The sequence below is a fragment of the Coffea arabica genome, chromosome 4e (assembly GCF_036785885.1).
Source record: "Coffea arabica cultivar ET-39 chromosome 4e, Coffea Arabica ET-39 HiFi, whole genome shotgun sequence".
In the NCBI taxonomy this organism is placed as follows: Eukaryota; Viridiplantae; Streptophyta; class Magnoliopsida; order Gentianales; family Rubiaceae; genus Coffea; species Coffea arabica.
Window position 1 is genome coordinate 2,228,153 of NC_092317.1, and position 21,737 is coordinate 2,249,889.

At 37.9% G+C, this 21,737-nt stretch overlaps 4 protein-coding genes across 7 annotated transcripts; all 4 read left to right on the forward strand.

Annotated features, from left to right (window-relative positions):
• Positions 1 to 396: 396 nt before the first annotated feature.
• On the forward strand, positions 397 to 8,350 carry LOC113742337 (probable inactive ATP-dependent zinc metalloprotease FTSHI 2, chloroplastic). The gene is made up of 12 exons (XM_027270164.2): positions 397 to 2,062; positions 2,941 to 3,113; positions 3,457 to 3,558; positions 3,646 to 3,810; positions 3,941 to 4,081; positions 4,355 to 4,513; positions 5,565 to 5,650; positions 5,935 to 6,013; positions 6,836 to 6,958; positions 7,365 to 7,421; positions 7,522 to 7,761; positions 7,895 to 8,350. The coding sequence occupies exons 1-11, from the start codon at positions 700 to 702 to the stop codon at positions 7,732 to 7,734; spliced, it is 2,661 nt and encodes an 886-aa protein (XP_027125965.1). The 5' UTR covers positions 397 to 699; the 3' UTR covers positions 7,735 to 7,761; positions 7,895 to 8,350.
• Positions 8,351 to 8,762: 412 nt separating this feature from the next.
• Positions 8,763 to 10,122, forward strand: LOC113742390 (early nodulin-like protein 7). The gene is made up of 2 exons (XM_027270229.2): positions 8,763 to 9,209; positions 9,592 to 10,122. Exons 1-2 carry the CDS (start codon positions 9,008 to 9,010, stop codon positions 9,972 to 9,974), a joined length of 585 nt encoding a protein of 194 aa, XP_027126030.1. The 5' UTR covers positions 8,763 to 9,007; the 3' UTR covers positions 9,975 to 10,122.
• A 665-nt stretch (positions 10,123 to 10,787) lies between these two features.
• LOC113741608 (uncharacterized) lies at positions 10,788 to 14,234 on the forward strand. Of its 4 annotated transcripts, none has more exons than XM_027269173.2 (7): positions 10,788 to 10,935; positions 11,068 to 11,185; positions 11,317 to 11,526; positions 12,932 to 13,246; positions 13,416 to 13,577; positions 13,654 to 13,737; positions 13,920 to 14,234. In XM_027269173.2, exons 2-7 carry the CDS (start codon positions 11,156 to 11,158, stop codon positions 14,025 to 14,027), a joined length of 909 nt encoding a protein of 302 aa, XP_027124974.2. In that variant the 5' UTR covers positions 10,788 to 10,935; positions 11,068 to 11,155; the 3' UTR covers positions 14,028 to 14,234. The 4 variants fall into 4 exon arrangements, with proteins under 4 accessions (XP_027124974.2, XP_027124975.2, XP_027124976.2 ...); XM_027269174.2 differs by having other exon boundaries at positions 10,802 to 10,912; XM_027269175.2 differs by lacking the exon at positions 10,788 to 10,935 and adding an exon at positions 10,947 to 10,965.
• Positions 14,235 to 15,020: 786 nt separating this feature from the next.
• LOC113742185 (ruBisCO large subunit-binding protein subunit beta, chloroplastic) lies at positions 15,021 to 19,935 on the forward strand. Its single transcript, XM_027269939.2, has 15 exons — positions 15,021 to 15,162; positions 16,070 to 16,328; positions 16,438 to 16,563; positions 16,711 to 16,848; positions 16,938 to 17,033; positions 17,259 to 17,501; positions 17,595 to 17,829; positions 17,920 to 18,089; positions 18,181 to 18,258; positions 18,341 to 18,412; positions 18,514 to 18,618; positions 18,702 to 18,794; positions 18,905 to 18,997; positions 19,348 to 19,471; positions 19,592 to 19,935. The coding sequence occupies exons 2-15, from the start codon at positions 16,086 to 16,088 to the stop codon at positions 19,603 to 19,605; spliced, it is 1,830 nt and encodes a 609-aa protein (XP_027125740.1). The 5' UTR covers positions 15,021 to 15,162; positions 16,070 to 16,085; the 3' UTR covers positions 19,606 to 19,935.
• Positions 19,936 to 21,737: the final 1,802 nt, after the last annotated feature.

Here is a 21,737-nt window from a genome sequence, read left to right on the forward strand (position 1 = left end):
CCAACATTGAGTTCAATCTTGAATTTGATTTTGAAAATTATTTAATTATGGTTTTTAAAAATCATACATGATTTAGAATAATTTTAATTCTATTTCTTTGTTTTAGAAAATAAATAATATTAATTTGAAGTAAAATTTTTTTTGAGAAAAATAGTTTTAAAAGTTCTACTGACCTTGAATTGCCTAGTGGTATAAAGCAAATATTGTGATCTTGGACCCTTGCCCGCCTCTGGCAGCTCTTTGGGCCTCGCCGGGTAGAATGCTTTACTCACTGGAAGCTAAAAAAGAAGAAATCATCTAACCTATGTCAGAGTACTATCTTGTATTCTCTTCACCCTAGGCCCGCATCAAGGAGTCCAGACCACCGAATGGCCCGGCTCAAACTTAGAGCTGGTATATGCGAATGTAAGAGAAAAAAGGCAAAATTTCTTGCTATCTTTATCAGAATCTAATTGAACAATTGAACGAGAAGCGGCGAATGTTTCAATTCCAAGTTGAAAACAGAGTCAGACTTTGCCCGTGTAAACTGAAGTAACGAGCTGCAGTTGAGACCATTTTTGTATTTCATCAGCTTTATGGATTGCTACAATTTTGATGGCGGATCTTTCAGCTGGACTACTACTCCATAATCCGAACAATGTAACTCTCTTTGCCTTTTTCCCCTTTTTTTCTCCATTGTTAATATAAAAAATTTTAGCAATGGTCTGTACTTGCACTTTTTCTTCTCCTTCTTCATTTTCGCCATCTTTATCTTTTCCACAATATAAAACACCAGTCCGCTCAAAGCACCATAAATTGATCCCAAGTGTAGTAATTTCATGCCACAAGGCTAAAAACCCCAAAGCCGATGAAGAAGTAGAATCAGAATCAGAGTCTGAGTCAGAATCAAGGTTTAGGAAATCCCATTTATTATTGCTCAAACTTGCAGTAACTTCTACTGTAATTTCAGCTGCACTTCCCCAACCCTCATTAGCTGCTAAAGTATCTGCAAAGAAGCGTGCTGGGAAAAAATCTGAGGCTTTAAGTCCTCAAGAACTGAAAAAATGGTCACAAGGGCTTCCTGCAGTGACCCAGAGGTTGCCCTATTCAGAGATTATTGATTTGAGAAGAGGTGATAAACTTAAGCATATTATTAAACCCCCTAATGTTGGGTTTAAGGAACGACCTGAGGTGGTTTTGGCTGTTTTGGAGGATAATAAGGTTGTTAGGATAGTCTTGCCTTCTGTTGATGGTGACCCGAAATTTTGGGCAGAGTGGGATGAGTTGAAACTTGATAGTGTTTGTATGAATGCTTTTACTCCCCCTTTGAGAAAGCCTGAAATCCCTTCGCCTTATTTGGGACTTTTGGGGAAGATTCCATCGTGGATGTTTTCATTGGTGAAGGTGAAGCCACAGTCAAAGAAGGCATTGGAGTTGAAGAGGATGAGGGAGGAGATGAAGAAGAGGCAGAATGAGGAGTTGGCAAAGATGAGAAAAGAGAGGGAGATGATTGAGAAAGCGGCTAGGATGGAGAAGAAAATGGAAGAGAGGAGGAAGAGGAAGGAGATGAAGAGAATTAAGTTCCAGGAATCATTGCTACAAGCACAGAGGAGTGCTCAAGATAGGTCGAGGTTTTGGGACAATTTAGCTAGTGATCCTAATGTTGTCAATTTTCTTGGCTTGTTCTTTTTCTTCATATTTTACGTTACTGTTGTTCTTAGTTTTAGAAGGGGGCAGAAAGATTATGAAGATAGGCTAAAGATAGAGAAAGCAGAGGCCGAAGAGAAGAAGAAGATGAGGGAGCTAGAGAGGGAAATGGAGGGCAGGGAGGTTGAGGATGATGAAGAGGCAGGCGGGAAAGGAGAGGAAAACCCATACATGAAGATGGCAATGCAATTCATGAAATCTGGTGCTCGCGTACGGAGAGCCAAAAGTAAGAGACTCCCGCAATACTTGGAGAGAGGCGTGGATGTGAAGTTCTCAGATGTTGCAGGGCTTGGAAAAATCAGAGAAGAGCTTGAGGAGGTTGTCAAATTTTTTACCCATGGGGAAATGTATCGCAGAAGAGGAGTTAGAATACCTGGTTGGTTTTTAGCATGCCTTTTCTTTTCTAATGTTTCTATTTACTTTGTCTTGAACAAAACTACTTTTTTTTTTGTTTCATTAAAAAGCATCAAAACCGGTACTGTTTGCTGTTTATCTATTCTGAGATCTCCTACTTAGAAGTTTTGATCTTTTATTCCATGAATTTTCTCCGGCTATTTCAGTTGTTGTGTAAGGACAAGATTATCAATTATTTCTTACTAATGAAGAACCTCTGTGTTGGGGCCAAGGTGTTGTGACTTTCAAGCAATGTGCTGGAATATCAAATTATACCTTTCTTAGAGTGTTTTCGATATTGCTAAGGGGGTCTGGGAATCATTTTAGGCTGACACAAACTCGCTTAAAATATCTTTTTCTCTTTCATACGCTTTATGTGCTGACACGTAGGTCATTTCCGCTGCTGCAGAGTCTTTTTTTTTTTCTTTATTCTTTGTTCTTTGTTCTTTCTTTGCATCAATATGTGCAGCAAAAGTTTTTTGTTTTTGTGCTCTCTCACAAGTATGGTTATATGTATCTAACTGTAGTTCTTACTCACTCACCTATAATAGCTAACTATGCCTTTTTACAGTTGAATGATATTACAATTTTCTTTGTCTGATTTATCATATGGTTTGCTTTTACTTCAACTTTAAGCACTGTGTATGCTTGTGATGTGTGAACTTGTTTTCTTTATATGTGACCACAATCTTAGGCAATTACTTAGACTGTTGGTTGGCTATAATAAAGATTTCATTGTACACGGCAAGATCACATCTTAACTCCTGCTCTGTCATGATTCAACATGATGGGTGTAGGCTATTCTTTTGGCATAGTACTCTGATAATGTTCACTGGGCTTTCTGTCTTAAAATGCTTCCAGGGGGCATACTTCTTTGTGGTCCACCTGGGGTCGGGAAAACTTTATTAGCAAAAGCTGTGGCTGGCGAGGCAGGTGTAAACTTCTTTTCTATATCTGCTTCTCAGTTTGTGGAAATTTATGTTGGTGTTGGTGCTTCCCGTGTTCGAGCACTCTACCAAGAAGCAAGGGAGAATGTAAGCTATAATTCAGTGTGTTTTCATTACCCACACAAACTTTTCACGTTTTTTCCTTGGAGCTATGTGCCATAGTGCATTTTGGTTGTAGTAATATTTACAATCTGATCTATTGCGTTAACTTTGCCTTCGTTGTCTTTTTCTTTTCCTTCTTCTGCTGTCTGTTTTACAATAAATGCAAGGGTTATTGTTGTTTTCCACAGCTGTTGTTCTTAAAAATGTGCTTCCTCTAATTAAATTCTGCTTGCATGTGAATCCCCTCATAATCATTACTAACAACCATAAAATAAAGCGGAAGTTTATCAGTTTATTCTACCTGAGAACATACACTTTGTTTGCATAGGCTCCATCTGTTGTCTTCATTGATGAGCTGGATGCTGTGGGGAGGGAGCGTGGTTTGATTAAGGGTTCTGGTGGACAAGAACGTGATGCTACTTTGAATCAGGTTTCTTTAACATACTGCACTTGTATTCGATTTCACATATTGGTATTTCTCTCCATTTTGAAATGCTATGGTATTGTTATATTTCAGCTTCTTGTCTGTCTAGATGGATTTGAAGGTAAAGGTGAAGTGATCACTATTGCTTCCACAAATAGACCAGATATCTTGGATCCAGCACTTGTAAGACCTGGACGATTTGATCGGAAAATATATATCCCTAAGCCTGGATTGATAGGTCGGATTGAAATTCTGCAGGTGTGATTCATCCCTGTTATAATTTAGATTTGTAATTCCAAACTGTAATTCAGAATGTGAAATTTATTTTTCTGTAATGTCTTGAAATGGACTAAATATGAGTAATATTCTTTCTTGCATGTTGTCTTAGGTCCATGCTCGTAAGAAGCCTATGGCTCCAGACGTTGACTACATGGCTGTTGCAAGTATGACTGATGGCATGGTTGGTGCAGAGCTAGCCAACATTATTGAGGTTGCTGCTATCAATATGATGCGCGATGGAAGAACTGAGGTATTATATTGCCCACAAAAGCAAAGTTGCTTGACAATCTTGTACCTGTCTTCATAAAATACTTTCCATGTCATGTCCTTGATTTTTCCACTAATTCTTTTAATCTTTTTTTTTGTGGGGGGGGGGGGGGTGGTGTGGAAGCAAAATCTTTTCATGGATGCTTCTGGTTTGTGTTTTCTTTTGTTAAATAAATTAGTAAAGAAAGAGCCTTCACTTTCATGAATCAGTTGATTGTGTCTAGTGGATACCCCTAAGATCTCTGCATTTCTGCAGATAACAACTGATGATTTGTTGCAAGCTGCACAAATGGAAGAAAGAGGTATGCTAGATAGAAAAGAGAGGAGCCCTGAGATGTGGAAGCAAGTTGCAATTAATGAAGCAGCAATGGCTGTAGTAGCAGTGAACTTCCCTGACCTCAAGAATATTGAATTTGTATGATCTCTACCTCATAGTATAGAATGATGAACTTGCGATTACCCGTTTTGCTAGTTGTACAACTGAGTCCTTTGTTCCCTACTTTGGTGATAATTCATGGATAATGAAACTTGTAATGAGTTTCTTATTTTCTATATCAAATTTATGCTTTTAGGTTGATTGTTTAACACAGTTGAAAATCCTATTCTATTACTCATGATAATGAAGCATATTAATACCAAGATACTTGCACAAAAAATATGACAGTTGATATTGACTACTTTTAGTGTTTCTTTTATTGATTAGTTATTGAGGACTTTGTTGGCTGCTGAAATGTGAAAATCTGCTTGTAACACCTATCAGTCTTGCCTTGTGATGCTAAGAAACTGTCTCACATTGTTTTGGTTAGACTTTTCGTTTATAACAATAAGCACTGTTCCAATTTCTGTGCATATTGGACATCTAAAACATCTACTAATAATAGTGGGAATGTTTATCCTGTTTCATTTAACTTGACAGATTTATTGGCAAAGAAAGCCTGTAGAATTCAACTTTTAGCTATGCAGGTTCTTAGTGGCACCTAATCTCTTTCAAAACAGACTAATATGACAGAATTGCAAGCCGTAATTGTTTATATATGTGTTCTGTGTGAAGTTTTTCATTCCAACTTTCATTTTGAAATTTTATTGAAGCTGAATTGCTATTTCTTTAATTGATGTACTGGGAATGCAGTTCTGTATGGTCAATTTTTGCAGTCATTGGATGTGGTTAAGAAGTTATATGCTGGTCCCAAAGTATTTTATTACTTACTGGTTTAATCATTGTTGATACTACTTCCGTTTCCTTTCTGCAGACATATCCCTTGAAATCAACATGCTGATGATAATATTTGTTTGATTTACCACATTCCTCTTGTTTGCATTTGATATAGTTGAAAAATTTTCTTTTGCATTTGATTGCTGATTATTTTCCTACTTGGACTTATTGCAAATGGTTGTTCATTTGCTTTTCATTTTCATCATTTAATGAGTCGGGAATTGATTTGCAAATTTATTATTGTTTTGTGCAGGTAACCATTGCTCCAAGAGCTGGAAGGGAACTAGGTTATGTTCGGTTCAAGATGGATCATGTAAAATTTAAGGAAGGAATGCTAAGGTATGACTGCTTTTACCATCAGTGGTGCTTCCTGCGTAAAAAATCTATGAATAAAAAAATTGCAACATCAGTTTTAATTATTGGAGAGTTATTCATATCTGTGAGTATTTTAGCAAACTTCCAAAGATTGACTAAGTAGTGCTGATGCTTCCTATTGTTTACATCTTAAAACCGGATATTGGCCCTCACAGAAATATAGGTACAGAAATTGTGGTAATTTCTTTGACTTCTCAATAATTATACATGATTGTTCATTTAACTCTTCATGTCTGAATTTCTTGCAGCCGCCAATCTCTCTTAGATCATATCACTGTTCAACTAGCACCACGTGCAGCTGATGAGTTGTGGTATGGAGAGGGCCAGGTAAAAGAACTTTAGATCGTACTTTCCTAAGGAACAGACATTCAATTATTGGCATTAACGGTATCAGTTTTAAGTCTCAGATCAAATTAGTTGGGTGAACTTTGAATGCCTTGGTGATACCTTTATGTGTTACTGCCTGTTGTAAAACCTTTCATTGCAGGGACTCCTTTAGAATTGATATTCTCATGAAGGACTTTAATCGTTGGCTGCAGAAGCAAACATGCAGAGACTTTCCTGAGTATTTATCATGATTCCTATAAGCATTTAGAAACTCAAACTGCATTCTGATTATTGGCTAGAACTTTAATAATTAAAACTTCTACTGGCCTTACTGAACTTGATAACTTATGTGGCCTTAGGATATTGCTAGAGCGATCAGCTGAGAAGCAACAGCCAAATGAATGTAACTTTACTCAAAAATCAAATTTCTCTCGTAATATCCTACTATGCATCTTCCATCAATGCTTTGCCTATAATGCACATTTGCTTTATTGCATGAACGCAGATTTGTATATTGATCTGAGGGAAGATTTTTGCTATTAATTCATTTGCAACTAAAATGCACGTGCTCCTACTAATGAATCCCATCATTATGGATCTGATTTTGGTGCTTTTGGCTTATAGAGTGGGTCAAATAATGTTTTGTGGGACTTGGTGGTGCTCACAACATCTTATTTAACTGGCTTTCGGAGGAGAAAATGATAGCCATTTATGGCTCTTAGTTTAAACTAACAATCCCAATTACAGTGAATTAAAAATTCTTGCATTTGTGTTTTAACTGTATTTTTAGTAACTTGCTACTTCTGTGCGATAAAATTCCAGTTGAGCACGATATGGGCGGAAACTGCAGACAATGCTAGGTCAGCTGCGCGAACACTTGTTATTGGTGGTCTCTCTGAGAAACATTATGGTCTGAATGACTTCTGGGTTGCTGATCGTTTGAATGTAAAGCCTCACTCTGCCATCCTCATTGATCTTTTTTAGTTTTTATTTTATTTTTTCAGGGGGACTTGCTGAAGCTTCCATCTCTTTTGTTGATTTCAATTTTTCGCTTTAACTTGAGAATTGTCTTTTCGCGGTTTTCAATTTTCCCTTTAGATTGTCAATTTTCTCAGTCACTAAAAAGAGAGGAATCATCTTGTGGTTAGAATTACGCATATGACTAGTTCATGCCTTTGCAGTTTAAGCTTTAATTGACTTTTGAGTTATATGTGAGATGACTGAAAATGCAGAAAATGCACACTGCCTTCTTATTACCCTTTTTTTGTTTTTTCCTCTTGGGTGCTACTTTCTCTAGCATAAATATGCTCGTCAAGCTGCTGACATGGACAACGTAAATCTCTTTTTTCAGGACATTGATTTAGAGGCTCTGCGGATTGTAAATATGTGCTATGAACGTGCTAAAGAGGTGGCTGTACATGATGAGATGAAATATTTTATCAGAAGCAAAAGGTAAAATGATATTTAGAAATTGTACTGAATGTTTGTACTTGTAATATTTCACGCAGATCCTCCAGCGCAACAAAAACCTCATGGATGTGGTGGTTGATTCTCTTGTTGAGAAGAAAAGCCTGACCAAGCAAGAATTCTTTGACTTAGTTGAATCACACGGGTTTCTCCAACAAATGCCCCCAAGCATAATAGATATCAGGTCCACCAAACGTTCAGAGTTTCAAGACCTGATAACTGACCAGCAAGAAGCATCTCTTAGAAGTTCTTGATCATAGTTTTTTGAGAGGATCTATAAGGTTCTTACACGTTTTCAGCATCTCTATCTATTCTCCCAAACTAGTATAATTGATTTGAGATTTTGAGCATTCCTCTCTTTTGCTGTCCTCTTTTTTATCTATCCTAACGGTAGTTTGTTTTTTTTCCTTTCAGAATCAGAAGAGCAGACACAGTGTATAAGCAGTTGCCTGCTGAGCTTTCAGACGAACTATGCAAATTATAGATGAATGAACCAGACGATTGCAGCATCCAGGCTGGGGCATGGTGATGCTCTCTCCGTGTATCCCTGTAAAATGTTGGACGCTGAGGACATGCTATATCACCCTGCAGCTGGCTAACTAATTGTTCTGAGTTCCCAGAATTTTGAAAGAGAAAGCCCAGGAGGGATGAACGAAGAGGCCCTTCTTTATTTGTTGTCGATTATTAGCTCGTAGGTGTGCCCCCAAATGAATGCTGGGGTTTGGTAATTCGTTCGGAAATTTTGTTACTGCGAAGAGGGTGGCGGAGAGTTCACTATATGCTGTTATGATTTTTGGATTAAGTTCCGTAAGTGGTACTATAAGTTGAGCATTAGTCTCCATGGATAATTTTACATCATGATCTTTTGAAGTGACTATATATATATATATATATATATATATAAAGTCGAGTTGGATTTCGATTTTTGCGTTTTTCTTGCACTTGGGCAATGTCACCTCTCCCTCGTATGACCTTGCGGCTTGAACTGGGGGCCAATGTCGCCTTTGTTTCGGTTTAACCATCATTTTCCTTATTCTCATACTATAGTTTTTGTACTTTTATCAATGAATAAGACACTTCTTAGTAAAGTTACCCATATAATAGGATCCAAAATCCGTTGTATTTGCTTTTATTAACTCGGACTAATTTTTTTTTCCCCGTGAGGCAAGTTTTGAAAATTTAAAAGGAAAACATGTGTATATTACTGATGATCAAGTGAAAAAGACAACAGACAACTATCTCTGATTATCCCCACGACCTCCTCCACTCCTGGATTTTACGTCTTGCTTGAGTAGTTGAAGCGCCAAACACAGCAACTCCCTCCACGTTCACCTTGTAACTACTGTACCACTACTTTCAATTCTACCCTTCTGCTCTTCAAAAACTGCAGCTTTATATATCAGGGAACACCACCCCCATCTGCCTACCTACAACTTCTTGAAGCTTTTCATATTTCCTCTCGAGAAGAACCTTCGTTTTCAGTAACAACAGCATTAACAAGTAGTACTGCTGAAAAAAAACATCAAAATGGCACCTCGTTCAGTTCTCTGCTGTGTTTGTGCATTAGTCATTCCGGTGATATTCTTCAGTGCTACTCCTACCATGGTCGTGGCTGCCGAGGAATTCAAAGTGGGTGATGCTTTAGGCTGGCGACAGCCCACATTGAACGAAACTGATATGTATAATCTATGGGCCTCCAGAAGGAGATTCCACGTTGGAGATTCTCTTCGTGAGTTTTCGTACTCATTTCTCTCCTAAACTAGCTTTATGTTGCATGATTTTAAAACCACAGCATGACACAAGGCTAATGCAAAATTTTTTTTTGTTGAGGGAGTAACTTGCATTCTTATGTTTCTGCGGTGACAATCTTGAACCGTACTCAGTGATGAAGTTTTTTCATTTCTAATTACAAGAACTTTAGTAGAAAGAAAAGGGCAGAAGAAGTCAGAAGTTGGAAGTGCATAACATAAGGATTTAGCACTCATTCATTACAAGACAAAAAAAAAAAAAAAAAAGATCTCTTAAATCAAGGGGTTATAATATTCAATCTTGTATGCTTGAAATGGTAACGTAGTAGTTGTTAATGTGGTCAAGGTTGTGTTTTATACCAGGTTTCGAGTATACGAATGATTCGGTGGTGGTGGTGGATAAATGGGGATTCTATCACTGCAACACAAGCAGCCCAATCACCGCCTACACTGACGGGAACAATACCTTGATTACTCTGGATCAACCAGGCCCTATGTACTTCATCAGCGGAGATCACCATCACTGTAAAGAAGGCCAGCGGCTGCTGATCGAGGTCTTTCCCCTGCACCCCAGATCACATTCTCCTCCAGCCATTGCCCGTCCACCTCAGTCATTTCCTGGAATCTCTCCAGCCCCATCTCCACTTTCGAATTCAGGACCGACAATTTCATCAGCTGATGGGGTGGTTTCGATATCAGTGGTCTCAGTACTGGTTGCTTTTGTCGCGACGGCACTGATGGCTTGAGTTATAGTCATAGTGGCAACTCAATACATCTATTCATCTATGTTAGGGAGACTCATTATTACATTATTATTTGTATTTGAATTTTCTAGTACGATGCAACTATGCAACTTTCTCGTTGATTTAATTTATGCAGTCAAATATTTCTGTATTATTCTAACTCTTTGGTCTGCATTTTGTTTTTGTAATCTTTGAACTTTGCATAAGGAAAGTATAAGATTAATTGGCGCTTCAAAATTTATCCCTCATTTAAAATTGGAGGAAACAAGCCCTTGGCATCTTTCTGGAAAAGAAAAAGTAAGAAGAGAAGACTAATGACAGACTTCTCCAAGCATTATCTAAAGGAAAGTAGTCCTCTTTTTGCGACTAGATACGCTGATTTCTTGATTCCTCTTGGACATTTTAGAAAACAAGCTGGAGTATTGATTTAAGTCGTATCAAAGATAGATAGTTTTTATCTTTTTACGTTGAGGATTGAGAGTTGAGACAGCCTAAAAGGATAGGAGGTAAACGAACATTTCAATTGGCAGGGTTTGACTTGAGTTGGCTAAGCAAAGGATGAAAAGGGCCCCAACAGTAAAAGTGTAGACAATTTTTTTTCCCCAACAGTAAAATGTAAACAATTGCCCTTGTCAAAAGTATGCATTTTTGTCCCTTTTTTAAGAATATTCTGAGTAGAGCAGGTGAAAACTTGGCAATAGTTGTCACGACCTTTGATTTGACTTTTTTTTTTTTCGGACACAGGGTATTCGAGGTTCGGTAAGTCGGACCGACTAATCTCTCTATATGATTCAAGAGGAGAGGGCCCTTCCCTTGAACACGTTAATCCTGAATTCGAACCTGGTGAAGATGGACAACGTACCCCGAAGAAAGGCGGTGGCCAACCGAGCTAATCTGGGACAAGAGATCAAAATATGAAACAAAGATTGCTAAATACTATGGTATAACAAAGTCAAACATTCGTGTACGTTTCTTATACCACTAAAAACAGAAAGTTAGTCAGTTTGGGCCCTCCTTTTTTATTTTTTGGTTCCTTCTCCGGCGTAAAGCTTTAGCCTGCCCCAATTCTCACTTTCTCAGTGGTTTGCCGTCTCAGATACTCCGGAAAGCAGTAGAGTAGTATCTCCAGCGCACGACAGAGCAAGAAAGAAGTCTTCTTCTTTTTTTTTTTGCTCGTTTGCAGAATGGTCAAAAAGCCCGTTAAATACTTTGTGGTAAACAATTTGTTATGTCATTCCTACTAGTAGTGAGACTTAGAATTTAATTGTCACTGGCAACGAGTATATATGAGATGAGATTGCTGTCTAAGACTAAAATTTAATCAGAGTCTTGTGCGAAACTTCAGGTGGACGCCTTCACGGACAAGGCATTCAAGGGGAATCCGGCGGGGGTGTGTTGGTTGGAGGAGGACAATAGAGATAAGGAATGGCTGCAAGCTGTTGCTGGGGAGCTGAATATGTCAACCACAGCTTTTCTCACTCCGATTGACGGCACCGACGAGTTACAATCAGCATCTCCCAGGTTTGGAATTCGATGGTTCACTCCAGTAGCTGAGGTCTGTCCCGCCTGCACTGCACCAACCACATTTTTCTTCTTCTTTCTTTTCTTTTTTGGGATAATTTCAGAAACCTCCCCTAAAATTTCTGACAATTTCACTGAGCTACTCTAAAGTTTAAAAAATTATATATACCTCCCTTATCATTTAAAATGACAATACTATCCTTAAATATTTTAATAAAATTTCATTGTTTGGTATGCTTATAGTTAGAATGGCTTTAAAATTATTTTTTCATTATTTTTTACTTCTTATTCCTTTTCATTTTAATTTTTTGCCAATAAAATTGTAAGATTATCATCATTATCTCTAGTTTCTAACTTTCTATTATAACCAAATATCGAATTAATAATTTTTTTAATAAGTTAACTTTACATGTAATCTGATGTTTTTTGCTAATTTTGTTTTCTATTTTTTGGTATTAAAATTAACAATAAATCAAAAAGAAATTACTCAAAATCACTACTAAATTATGATAATCTCACTGCTCAAAAAACTTATAAATTTTGAATCAATTATTTCAACATTTTATTTTCTATCTTATAAATCTAAATCCATAATAAAATACCGTCAAAAGTATCATATCATAATGATAAAATTATTATTATAGATATTTATCAAATAATAGGTATGAACATGAAAAATTTGCGCATTTTCTTTATAATTACATTAGATAATCTTATAATTCTATAAGAAAGTAAATTAAAACTCATTACACAAGAGCATTTTTGGATATTCATTTAAAAATTTGATCAAGTCAATATTATTTTAGGGTTTTGTTACTAAAACTATCAAATCAAGGGAGGTATGTGTAATTTTTTAAATCTCAGGGGAGCTTAGTGAAATTGTCAAAAATATCAGGAGAGGTTTCTGAAATTATCCCTTCTTTTTTTTTCAAAGCTAAATTTGTGAAATGCGCTGGCTTGCCTTGGATATTTAATTGATAAATATGCTTAATTTGGACTTCTCTTTTGAATTTTGGCATCTATAGTTATTTTCCCTCCCTCCTTTTTTGCCAATTAGTTTGGGTTTAGGTATGCAGTCAAAATTATACACCGCTAAGAAACTTCATCGCGTAATAAAGTTGAATATTTTTCTTCACCTTTTGCCCAACTTCAGATTTCAGTTTATGATGATGATGCTCTGTGCCTGAGATTCCACTTGTGGTACTAATTTCTATTCCAGCAGAATCTTGATTGTTGGATAATACAGTAAAACGTTCAACTCCATCTTTTGAATAACTAAATGTATCTTTGGTACGCATATAATGGCCATTGTTGATCAATAGACACTGATGCTTTTATGATTTCGGTCATTTTTTGTGGCCTTTTTATATAGCTATGTATCAGTAAGTGTCAGATGTTTGAACGATGAATTCACTCTTCGATATCACTTCTGCTTGCAGGTGCAACTCTGCGGACATGCAACTTTAGCAGCCTCACATACTCTATTTACATATGGTCTAGTGAATTCTCATCGAATCGTGTTCCTGACTCTGTCAGGGATTTTAACAGCCAGGCGAATCTCAAAATCCAGGGCCTCGGAATCTATTGAGCTTCAAAATGGAGATAATGCTCAAGAGGACTACTTTATTGAATTAGATTTCCCGGTCGTCCCGGTTACTGGATTTAATTCTGCAGACATATCGGAGATCTCTAAAAGCTTAAATGGTGCTTCTGTGGTTGAGATCCTAAAGACTACCACTGCAGAAGACCTTGTAGTCAGTTTCTTTGCCATTTGAATTATTAAACAATTTAAAAGAATCGTTCTATGTCAAGTAAAAAGACGAATTATAAGTTCGCAAATTAACCAACCACTAATACTTGTTTAATAGTAGTATATGCTTGAGGAGTTCATCCCAGGTGACATCACTAATCGGACTTTGATAGGTTGTGCTCCCATCAGAAAAAGCAGTTGCAGAATTGGATCCGCAGTTTGATGAGGTAAAAAGATGTCCAGGTAGAGGGATAATTGTCACTGGGCCTGCATCGCCTGAAACTGGATTTGACTTCTATAGTCGCTTCTTCTGCCCAAAGTTTGGGGTTAATGAGGTGATCCTCTTTATTCTTCTAGAAGAGATAATCTTGGCTCCATATATGTTGCATGACTTTGCTTTGCAAATATCAGGACCCTGTCTGTGGCAGCGCACATTGTGCCTTAGCGCCCTACTGGAGCAAGAAGCTTAGCAAATGTGATTTTCTTGCTTATCAGGTGCTGTTTCACCCTCGCTCTCCGTCTCTTGGGCACGGCGTGCACAAATTTAAAGACAAATTACAAACAAACCAAACTGCATCTTTGCATTTGTGCCTCAAAAGGCTGAGGAAATAATTTGGCAAAGCATACGAGAGCAAGAGATTAATGAATATGATCCCAGCGTTCTTCTCTTGATGCAGGCATCTTCTAGGAGTGGTGTGATTAACCTCCATTTGGACGAGAAGAATCAAAGAGTACTTCTACGGGGAAAAGCAGTTGTCGTGGCAGAGGGCTCTATCTTGGTCTAGAACCATTCTACTCGAGATGTTCATCTGTTCCTCAAAAACTGGTGTGTAGACCGAGGTTGAGATTATAAAAACCTGCCGAAACTGGACCAACTGCTAATGCAATTTAGTTGTATCCCATGTACTTGTGAGGTTATATTTGCTCTGTGTTTCACGGATCATATGTTGTTGCAACTGAGATTGCGAACTGAGCGGATCATCACAGTGCTACTGACTTGTGCCATCATATAGGGTAGAAGCTTTTCAGTTTGTACCATCAAATAGGGCAGATCTAAAGATTCCACTCTGGCCATGTTTAGTCAGTACTGTAGACGATGTCAAAGGATGGATATCTTTGGGCAAAGTCGCAATATGGCGAGAGAACCCCTGGGTAGACCAAAAAAAAAAAAAAAAAAAAAAAAAAAGAAGATAGTAATTAGTGTCATATGACAATGAGAGTATTTTGGATTTTTCTTTAAAATATGATTTGAAAGTTTATGCACTTCCATTTTTGTGAGGAAAAAAAAAAAATGAACGGAATAATCGATAGTACTATTATGAAACTCCATAAACTTTTTTGAGTGTAAGGCCTTGGTTTAAGCCTTGTACGATGAATGCATTTTTCTTGCCAATTTTTGGTTGCTTCTGTAACATCAAAACAAAGCAGGGACAAAAATGGGTATCAATCGGATTATCAAATGTCTAGAACATTCATTCAGCTTGTTTATAAAAATTCCATCGACATAAAACATCAAAGATGGAATGAAAAATCTAAATCCGGGGCAAAAAGCCTTCTGCTTAATTGTTGTGTTTAATGTGATACCCTGAAGTGGAGTATGGATTTGTCTTTTGGGCTGATTTAAGTCACAAGTAGTGCAGTGCAACTAGAGTTTACTTCTAAGCTGGTTAGGTATTGAAGATACCTTAAAAAAAAAAAAAAAAAGACAATAATTTGCAATTTCCAAATGGTAAAAATTCTAGAAAGTTCTAAACCACCGGAGCTCCCAAAGAATCTAGCCAGTAGCCCCGTCCTTACCTTCTTCCTCCTAAACACTACTAAAACCCTAACACGCCCTCCGCCCCACCAGAAAACCCCTTTTCCTCATCTTCTCCTACTACCTCCTTCCCTCAGCTAACTCCACTTACTTATATTCTCTCGGTAATCTTTTATTTCTACATTCTGCAATTTGTATTGTGTTCTCAACTCTCCTCATTGCTTCTTTCACAGTATAGTATCGTTTATATGTCTGATTATAATTTATTGATGTATCTCCATTAGTACTATTTTGGGATTCATTTTGGTTTTTAAGTTTTTTTTTTTGACCTTCTTATTACGTGCTTTTAAGGTAAAAGTTAAAATCTTTTTCTGTTTATTTCGCCTGATTATTCCAAATACTGCCCATTGTGGGGATATCTGGATATTATTATTGTCATCCTTAAAATCTGTTTTCTTTTTCTTCCCTTGAATACAAGAAAAAAAATTTCATTCTTGTGCAGTAAAAATGGGTGGTTGGTTGGTCTGTTCCAGTGTTTTTTTCTTTTTTGCGTCTGTTCCAATATCTATCTTGTAACAAAAATATAGTGCATCCAGCTTTTTTCTCCCTGAAACCCAAAAAAAAAGGAGCTTTGTGAGTTGTTGCTGAAGGATGTGGGAAAGTTTGTATTCACTTGTTACAATGACGTTGAGCTACACAACTGCTCCAGTCTAATTTTTGCTGAAGTTCCAGTTCCAGATGCTACATCTTCACAAGTTTGGTCATTTCTCTAATAAGAATTAATCACGAGTTGAAATTTCATGCTGTAAACATCCAATTCTACTTCCTTATTCTTGCTTGAGATCATTACTCACTTTAAATTTCTTTTGGTGCTCGAGAAAGAGACTACAAGCATAAGATTTGCAAAGGAATAGCCAATTTCTATGCTTGATGATTAATTCTTGTTAGGTTGTTCTTTTTGCAACACATGTTTCCTGCAATTCATTTTCTCTGACTTCGCGTCATAATTATGAAATGCGAGTGACCTTTTACCTGAAAGTTTTGACATTGCTGTTGTTTTCACTGTTGCAGATCTTAGTATTACAACATGGCTTCTACTTTCACTGCTATGTCTTGTGTTGGTTCTCTCATTTCGCCTAGCACTTCTACAGCAGATAAGAAATTTGTTAGTTCATCCGAGGCTCTGTCCTCATTGACATCTATATCTGCCAATAAATTGGGAGGCAGGAGACAGAATGTTATTCTTCGCAAAAGACTTAGCTCCAAGGTTCAGGCTATGGCCAAGGACTTGCATTTCAACAAGGATGGGTCCGCTATTAAGAAGCTGCAGGTGACTTCCATTTTTGGATGTCATCACTATTGTTCTATGTCTCAATTGGTATATTTGTTTCTTTTATCTCATCTCTCTTGTACCTAATACTTACATTTCTCTATTTCAGGCCGGTGTTAACAAGCTTGCTGATCTAGTAGGTGTTACACTGGGACCTAAAGGAAGAAACGTAGTACTTGAAAGCAAGTATGGGTCTCCCAGAATTGTCAATGACGGTGTGACAGTAGCTAAAGAGGTAGGGCTTCCATGAATTAGTCCCCTGACATCTTCAAATGATATATTTCAAAATATCAGCTTTTATTATCTTCACCTGTATATTTCCTTTGACAACATTGTATATGGCCTACAAGTTTAATATAATATGTCATGACAATCATAATAGGTCGAATTGGAGGATCCTGTTGAGAATATTGGTGCTAAGTTAGTAAGACAAGCTGCGTCAAAGACAAATGACTTGGCTGGGGATGGGACAACAACATCTGTAGTGCTTGCACAAGGTCTAATAACTGAAGGTGTTAAGGTTTGTTTACTTGCGTATAGCTTTAGTAGAGTTTTTAATGGCTATTCTGCTATTTTAGGTATTTGAGTCTTTGAACATGATTCCTGCAGGTGGTTGCTGCTGGTGCAAACCCTATTCAAATTACAAGGGGTATTGAGCGAACAGCCAAAGCTTTGGTGGCTGAACTCAAATTAATGTCGAAAGAGGTAATGTGGAAGCTTTTAAATTTTCCATATTTAACACACGATCTATAAATTAATATCTGTGCAGGATGCCTGATATGAGTGCATCTTCAGGGGAAGCATTGCAAGTTCGTATGTCTCACTAACAGGGTCAATTTTGGGCTGTCATCTGCTGAGTTTCAGATATCAAAAGTTCTCACTCTCCTTTGAATTTTAATTTCAAATGTTTTCTCTTATGTGGATTTGCAGGTAGAAGATAGTGAATTAGCAGATGTCGCTGCAGTTAGTGCAGGAAACAACTATGAAGTGGGTAATATGATAGCAGAAGCAATGAGCAAAGTGGGTAGGAAAGGCGTTGTGACACTTGAGGAGGGTAAAGGTTCTGATAATAATCTGTACGTCGTGGAAGGCATGCAATTTGACCGTGGATACATGTCCCCTTATTTTGTGACTGATAGTGAGAAGATGGCTGTTGAATATGAAAACTGCAAGGCAAGCAGCTATCACTTGAATTTTTCCACTTAGGTTGTTTAAGGGGAGTTTCTTATCTTGATTTTGTTAAATGGTTGAGCACAATATGTGCAGCTTCTTCTGGTCGACAAAAAGATTACAAATGCGAGGGATTTAATCAGCATTTTGGAAGATGGCATCAGGGGAGGATATCCAATACTAATAATTGCTGAAGACATTGAGCAGGAAGCTCTTGCCACTCTGGTTGTGAACAAGCTTAGAGGAGCTTTGAAGATTGCTGCACTCAAAGCTCCTGGTTTTGGGGATCGCAAGAGCCAATACCTTGATGATATTGCTATCCTGACTGGAGGTGGTATTTCATATTGTGATACATTCCTTAAAATGCATCATGTTCTTCTCTAGATGAAGCACATACTTAATCTCACCTATATTCCATCAGGTACTGTGATTAGAGAGGAGGTAGGATTGTCCATAGACAAGGTTGGGAGTGAGGTTTTAGGTCATGCAGCAAAGGTGGTGCTGACAAAGGAAACGACGACAATTGTTGGTGATGGTAGCACTCAGGATGCTGTAAATAAACGAGTTGCACAGATCAAAAACCTTGTTGAGGTTGGAACAATGATTATTCTATCTCCTGTCATAGTTCTGATTAGGTGGATTTTTCTGGTCCCCACAGTCTCACATTTGGGTGGTCATACAGGCAGCTGAGCAGGACTATGAAAAGGAAAAGCTTAATGAAAGAATTGCCAAGCTTTCAGGCGGTGTTGCTGTCATACAGGTCGGTCTTTTTGCCAATGCCTTGCTTATTTATTTCCTTTAATAACACTTCCTTCGTTTTGATTTTGGTTGCTTGTGTCCAGGTTGGGGCACAAACTGAAACAGAACTTAAGGAGAAGAAGTTGAGAGTCGAGGATGCACTTAATGCGACGAAGGTTTCTTTTAACAACGTGCTTCTAAATTTATACACAACAACTCTGGTACACAGGGTTTCCTGTACGACAATTCATCATTGGAATCATTTATCTTACAACAGGCCGCTGTTGAGGAAGGCATTGTCGTTGGAGGTGGATGCACCTTATTGCGGCTTGCTGCTAAAGTTGATGCCATCAAGGACTCCCTTGACAATGATGAGCAGAAGGTGATATGTCTGTGTGATTTTCCAACGTGCCATCTGTGGGGTTCCTGCATAACGTTGAACTCATATATGTTGAATGGTTGCAGGTCGGAGCAGACATTGTTAAGAGGGCATTGAGTTACCCAATGAAGTTAATTGCCAAGAATGCAGGGGTCAATGGAAGTGTTGTAATTGAAAAGGTGCGGCTTGATTTAAATTGCTCCACTTTATGTGCCCCTTTTTATTGTAACAATTTTTTTGAACATTTGTTTACCTGGTAAGTTGACTTTTAAACTCGCTCCCTCTACAGGTGCTGTCTAGTGATAATGTCAAGTTTGGTTATAATGCTGCAACTGGAAACTATGAGGATCTGATGGCTGCTGGTATCATTGATCCCACAAAGGCAAGTGTTTTGTCTCTAGGCATACAGAAATACTTGGTTTGGCTCATATCTGTAATGTGTTGATTGTGATAAGATGATTAGTCAAGCCAAGTGTTGCTTTATAATATGGTTCAGGGAACTTCACCTTAAATGGGTTATACCCCCTTCGATTGGCTTTGTAATTAGGAGAGAGAAAAGCCTGGCTCGCCCTACATCTGGCACCTCATGCCAATAACAATTCCACTTTCATATGTTAATTGTTCCTCAAAGCACATAAACCTATTCTCTGATCAATTTGTACTTCTTAGATGCATGTCCATCTGAGCATTCTCTCGTAAGCTTGTAACTAGGTAATTGTACTTGTTGTTCAGGTGGTAAGATGCTGCCTGGAGCATGCAGCATCGGTTGCCAGGACTTTCCTCACCTCGGATGCAGTGGTTGTGGACATTAAGGTGCCAGAACCTGTGGCTGCTGGAAATCCCATGGATAATTCAGGTATATTATTAGTATCTTCCATAATTCACTCAATGCACTTTAAAGTATCTATCTAGTGGTAATTCCAGATCTATTTAGGAAGCTGCAACTATACGTCACTTTCATTGTTTGTGTGATCAGGTTATGGTTACTAATTGCTGCAGCACATAGTTGATTACCCGAACCATGAGGACTCAATTCTAGATGGGTTATCAGATCTCTTTTGCCCTTGAAGAGAGCACGAGAAACTCGTATGGTCGTTGGAAGAGCCATTGGACTTGTATTTGCAGCATTTTTACCTGCCTGATTTCTTTCATTCGTTCTGAAATTTTGTCATCGCTAATCGGTAACAACTGCTAGTCAAATAGCCGATATTTATGGCACAAATTGTACTCATCAGCCATCCATGAACCCGTAAGTTGTGCAAGTAAATCATAGTCAGAAGTTCCGAAACGTTGAATAAATCGTACACTCGTTTTCTGCAACTTCTAGTTCTCGTCGTGCTTATTGGACACACATTTAGGAGCGTGGCGGCGCTCCTTATTTTTGGCTGGTTATGGATGCATTTGTATCATTCCAGGAATCTGTATATTCATTCGCATGAAATACTTTGTGGGGAATCGTTCGTTTTTTTTGTTAGGTTTTTTCATATGCTGGTTAAGATACCCACCCAGATCCAACGAATCCTTAGCCAACGGCCAGCTTATTAAAGTTAGAAGATCAAAATCAAGAAACAGCAAAAGACCAAAACGAAGGAAAAGCGAAAGGTGGACGATCATCATATTCAAATATTAACTAAATCAAATGGTGGTGAAGTTATAAGAAAGGTATCGGCTAATTCGAGGCGGTTCCCAGCCCCCAGTTTAGCTGATTGAGCTGCTGGGATCATAGACTGGAGGCCATTATTAGAGGATCCGGCTCGGCTCATTATTATTATTATTATTATATATAATTATAATAAGGTTGTCTGCGTTGTCGTCTCATTTTGCTTGTGCGACGGTAAAATCAGTTTTCATCTTTCTTCACGTTTGTGAGTCATCTCCTGGGGCTAATCTTTTCCCTCCACCGTTCGATGAGTACCAATCTTCCATATATATTATTATCCATTTGTGAGAGGGCGGGCGTGCTGATCTTAATCGTTTGGATATGTTTGGTGGCTGGCTTTGGACAGCGTCTAATCACAAAATCGTGTGCATTGTAAATCAGTCATAACTTATCTTCTCATGCATGCAGTTGGAACCAACTTAAAAAGGCACTCTACAACAAAAGCATAATCATAGTGCTTTAAGACTATATCATCTAATGTGACTTGCAGCCCAAAGAGAGAAGAGAAGAGAAGAGAAGAGAAGAGAAGAGAAGAGAAGAGAAGAGGAGGGGGTCACTTTCCAGACAACTAAAAGTAAAAGCCATTTTCTCGTTTCATTTTATGATTTATCCCCTTTGTTTAGGAAGAATCAGTCACTTTCCAATCAACCATTATTATACTGTGTCTTCACTAAAATAACCTTCATATAATTGGAAGAGGCCAGGGAGTGGGTTATATAAAGTCGCATGCCAAATCCGACAAGAAAACTCCTGTGTGTATCCTAAGAAACTCCTTTGTGGTTTCCGCAGGCCACGTAAGTGGGGTATCTTAAGGCAAACAAAAGGAGAAGAAAGAGGCCATGACTATTACAGCTTACCAAATTGCTGTGGTGCATTATCGAATTTTGGTTTTGTTGTTACTCTCTTCTTCTCTATTATCGTTCGTGTACTATGTGATGTACAGAAGAGCCATAAAATACCAATTTTTGCGCCCATTAGCATGATTTGGCACATAATCATTCCTTTAGATGCGTGTACGTGGCTAATTTTAGTCAAACCCTTATCATTAGTCTTTGACACAGATTATATCCGTGCCTCGAATCGCATCGTTGGAATTTGAACAATCACGAGTGTTTAATGCAAACTGTTGCAAGTTTGGATTGTTTATTTATGACTTTTTGGATTAGTCTAGAACTACATACTAATAATAGATATACATGCATGTCACACGTGTAAAAATTGAAGTTAAAATTTAAATTGGGAATAACTGACGTGGCATTCACACCCGTCAGCAAGCAAAGCACGTATATGTATATACACGAGATCAGCCTCTTTTTTTTTTTTTTTTTGTACCTCATGTAAAATTTCAAGGAGAAGAGTAACGGAAGCTCAGTGGCCACCAGGGAGGGACTTAAGTCCCTCCTTGGGCTGTCGGTGAGGGTTCAAACCTCACCTGCAGCAAAAAAAATCAAAGAGTGGTGCC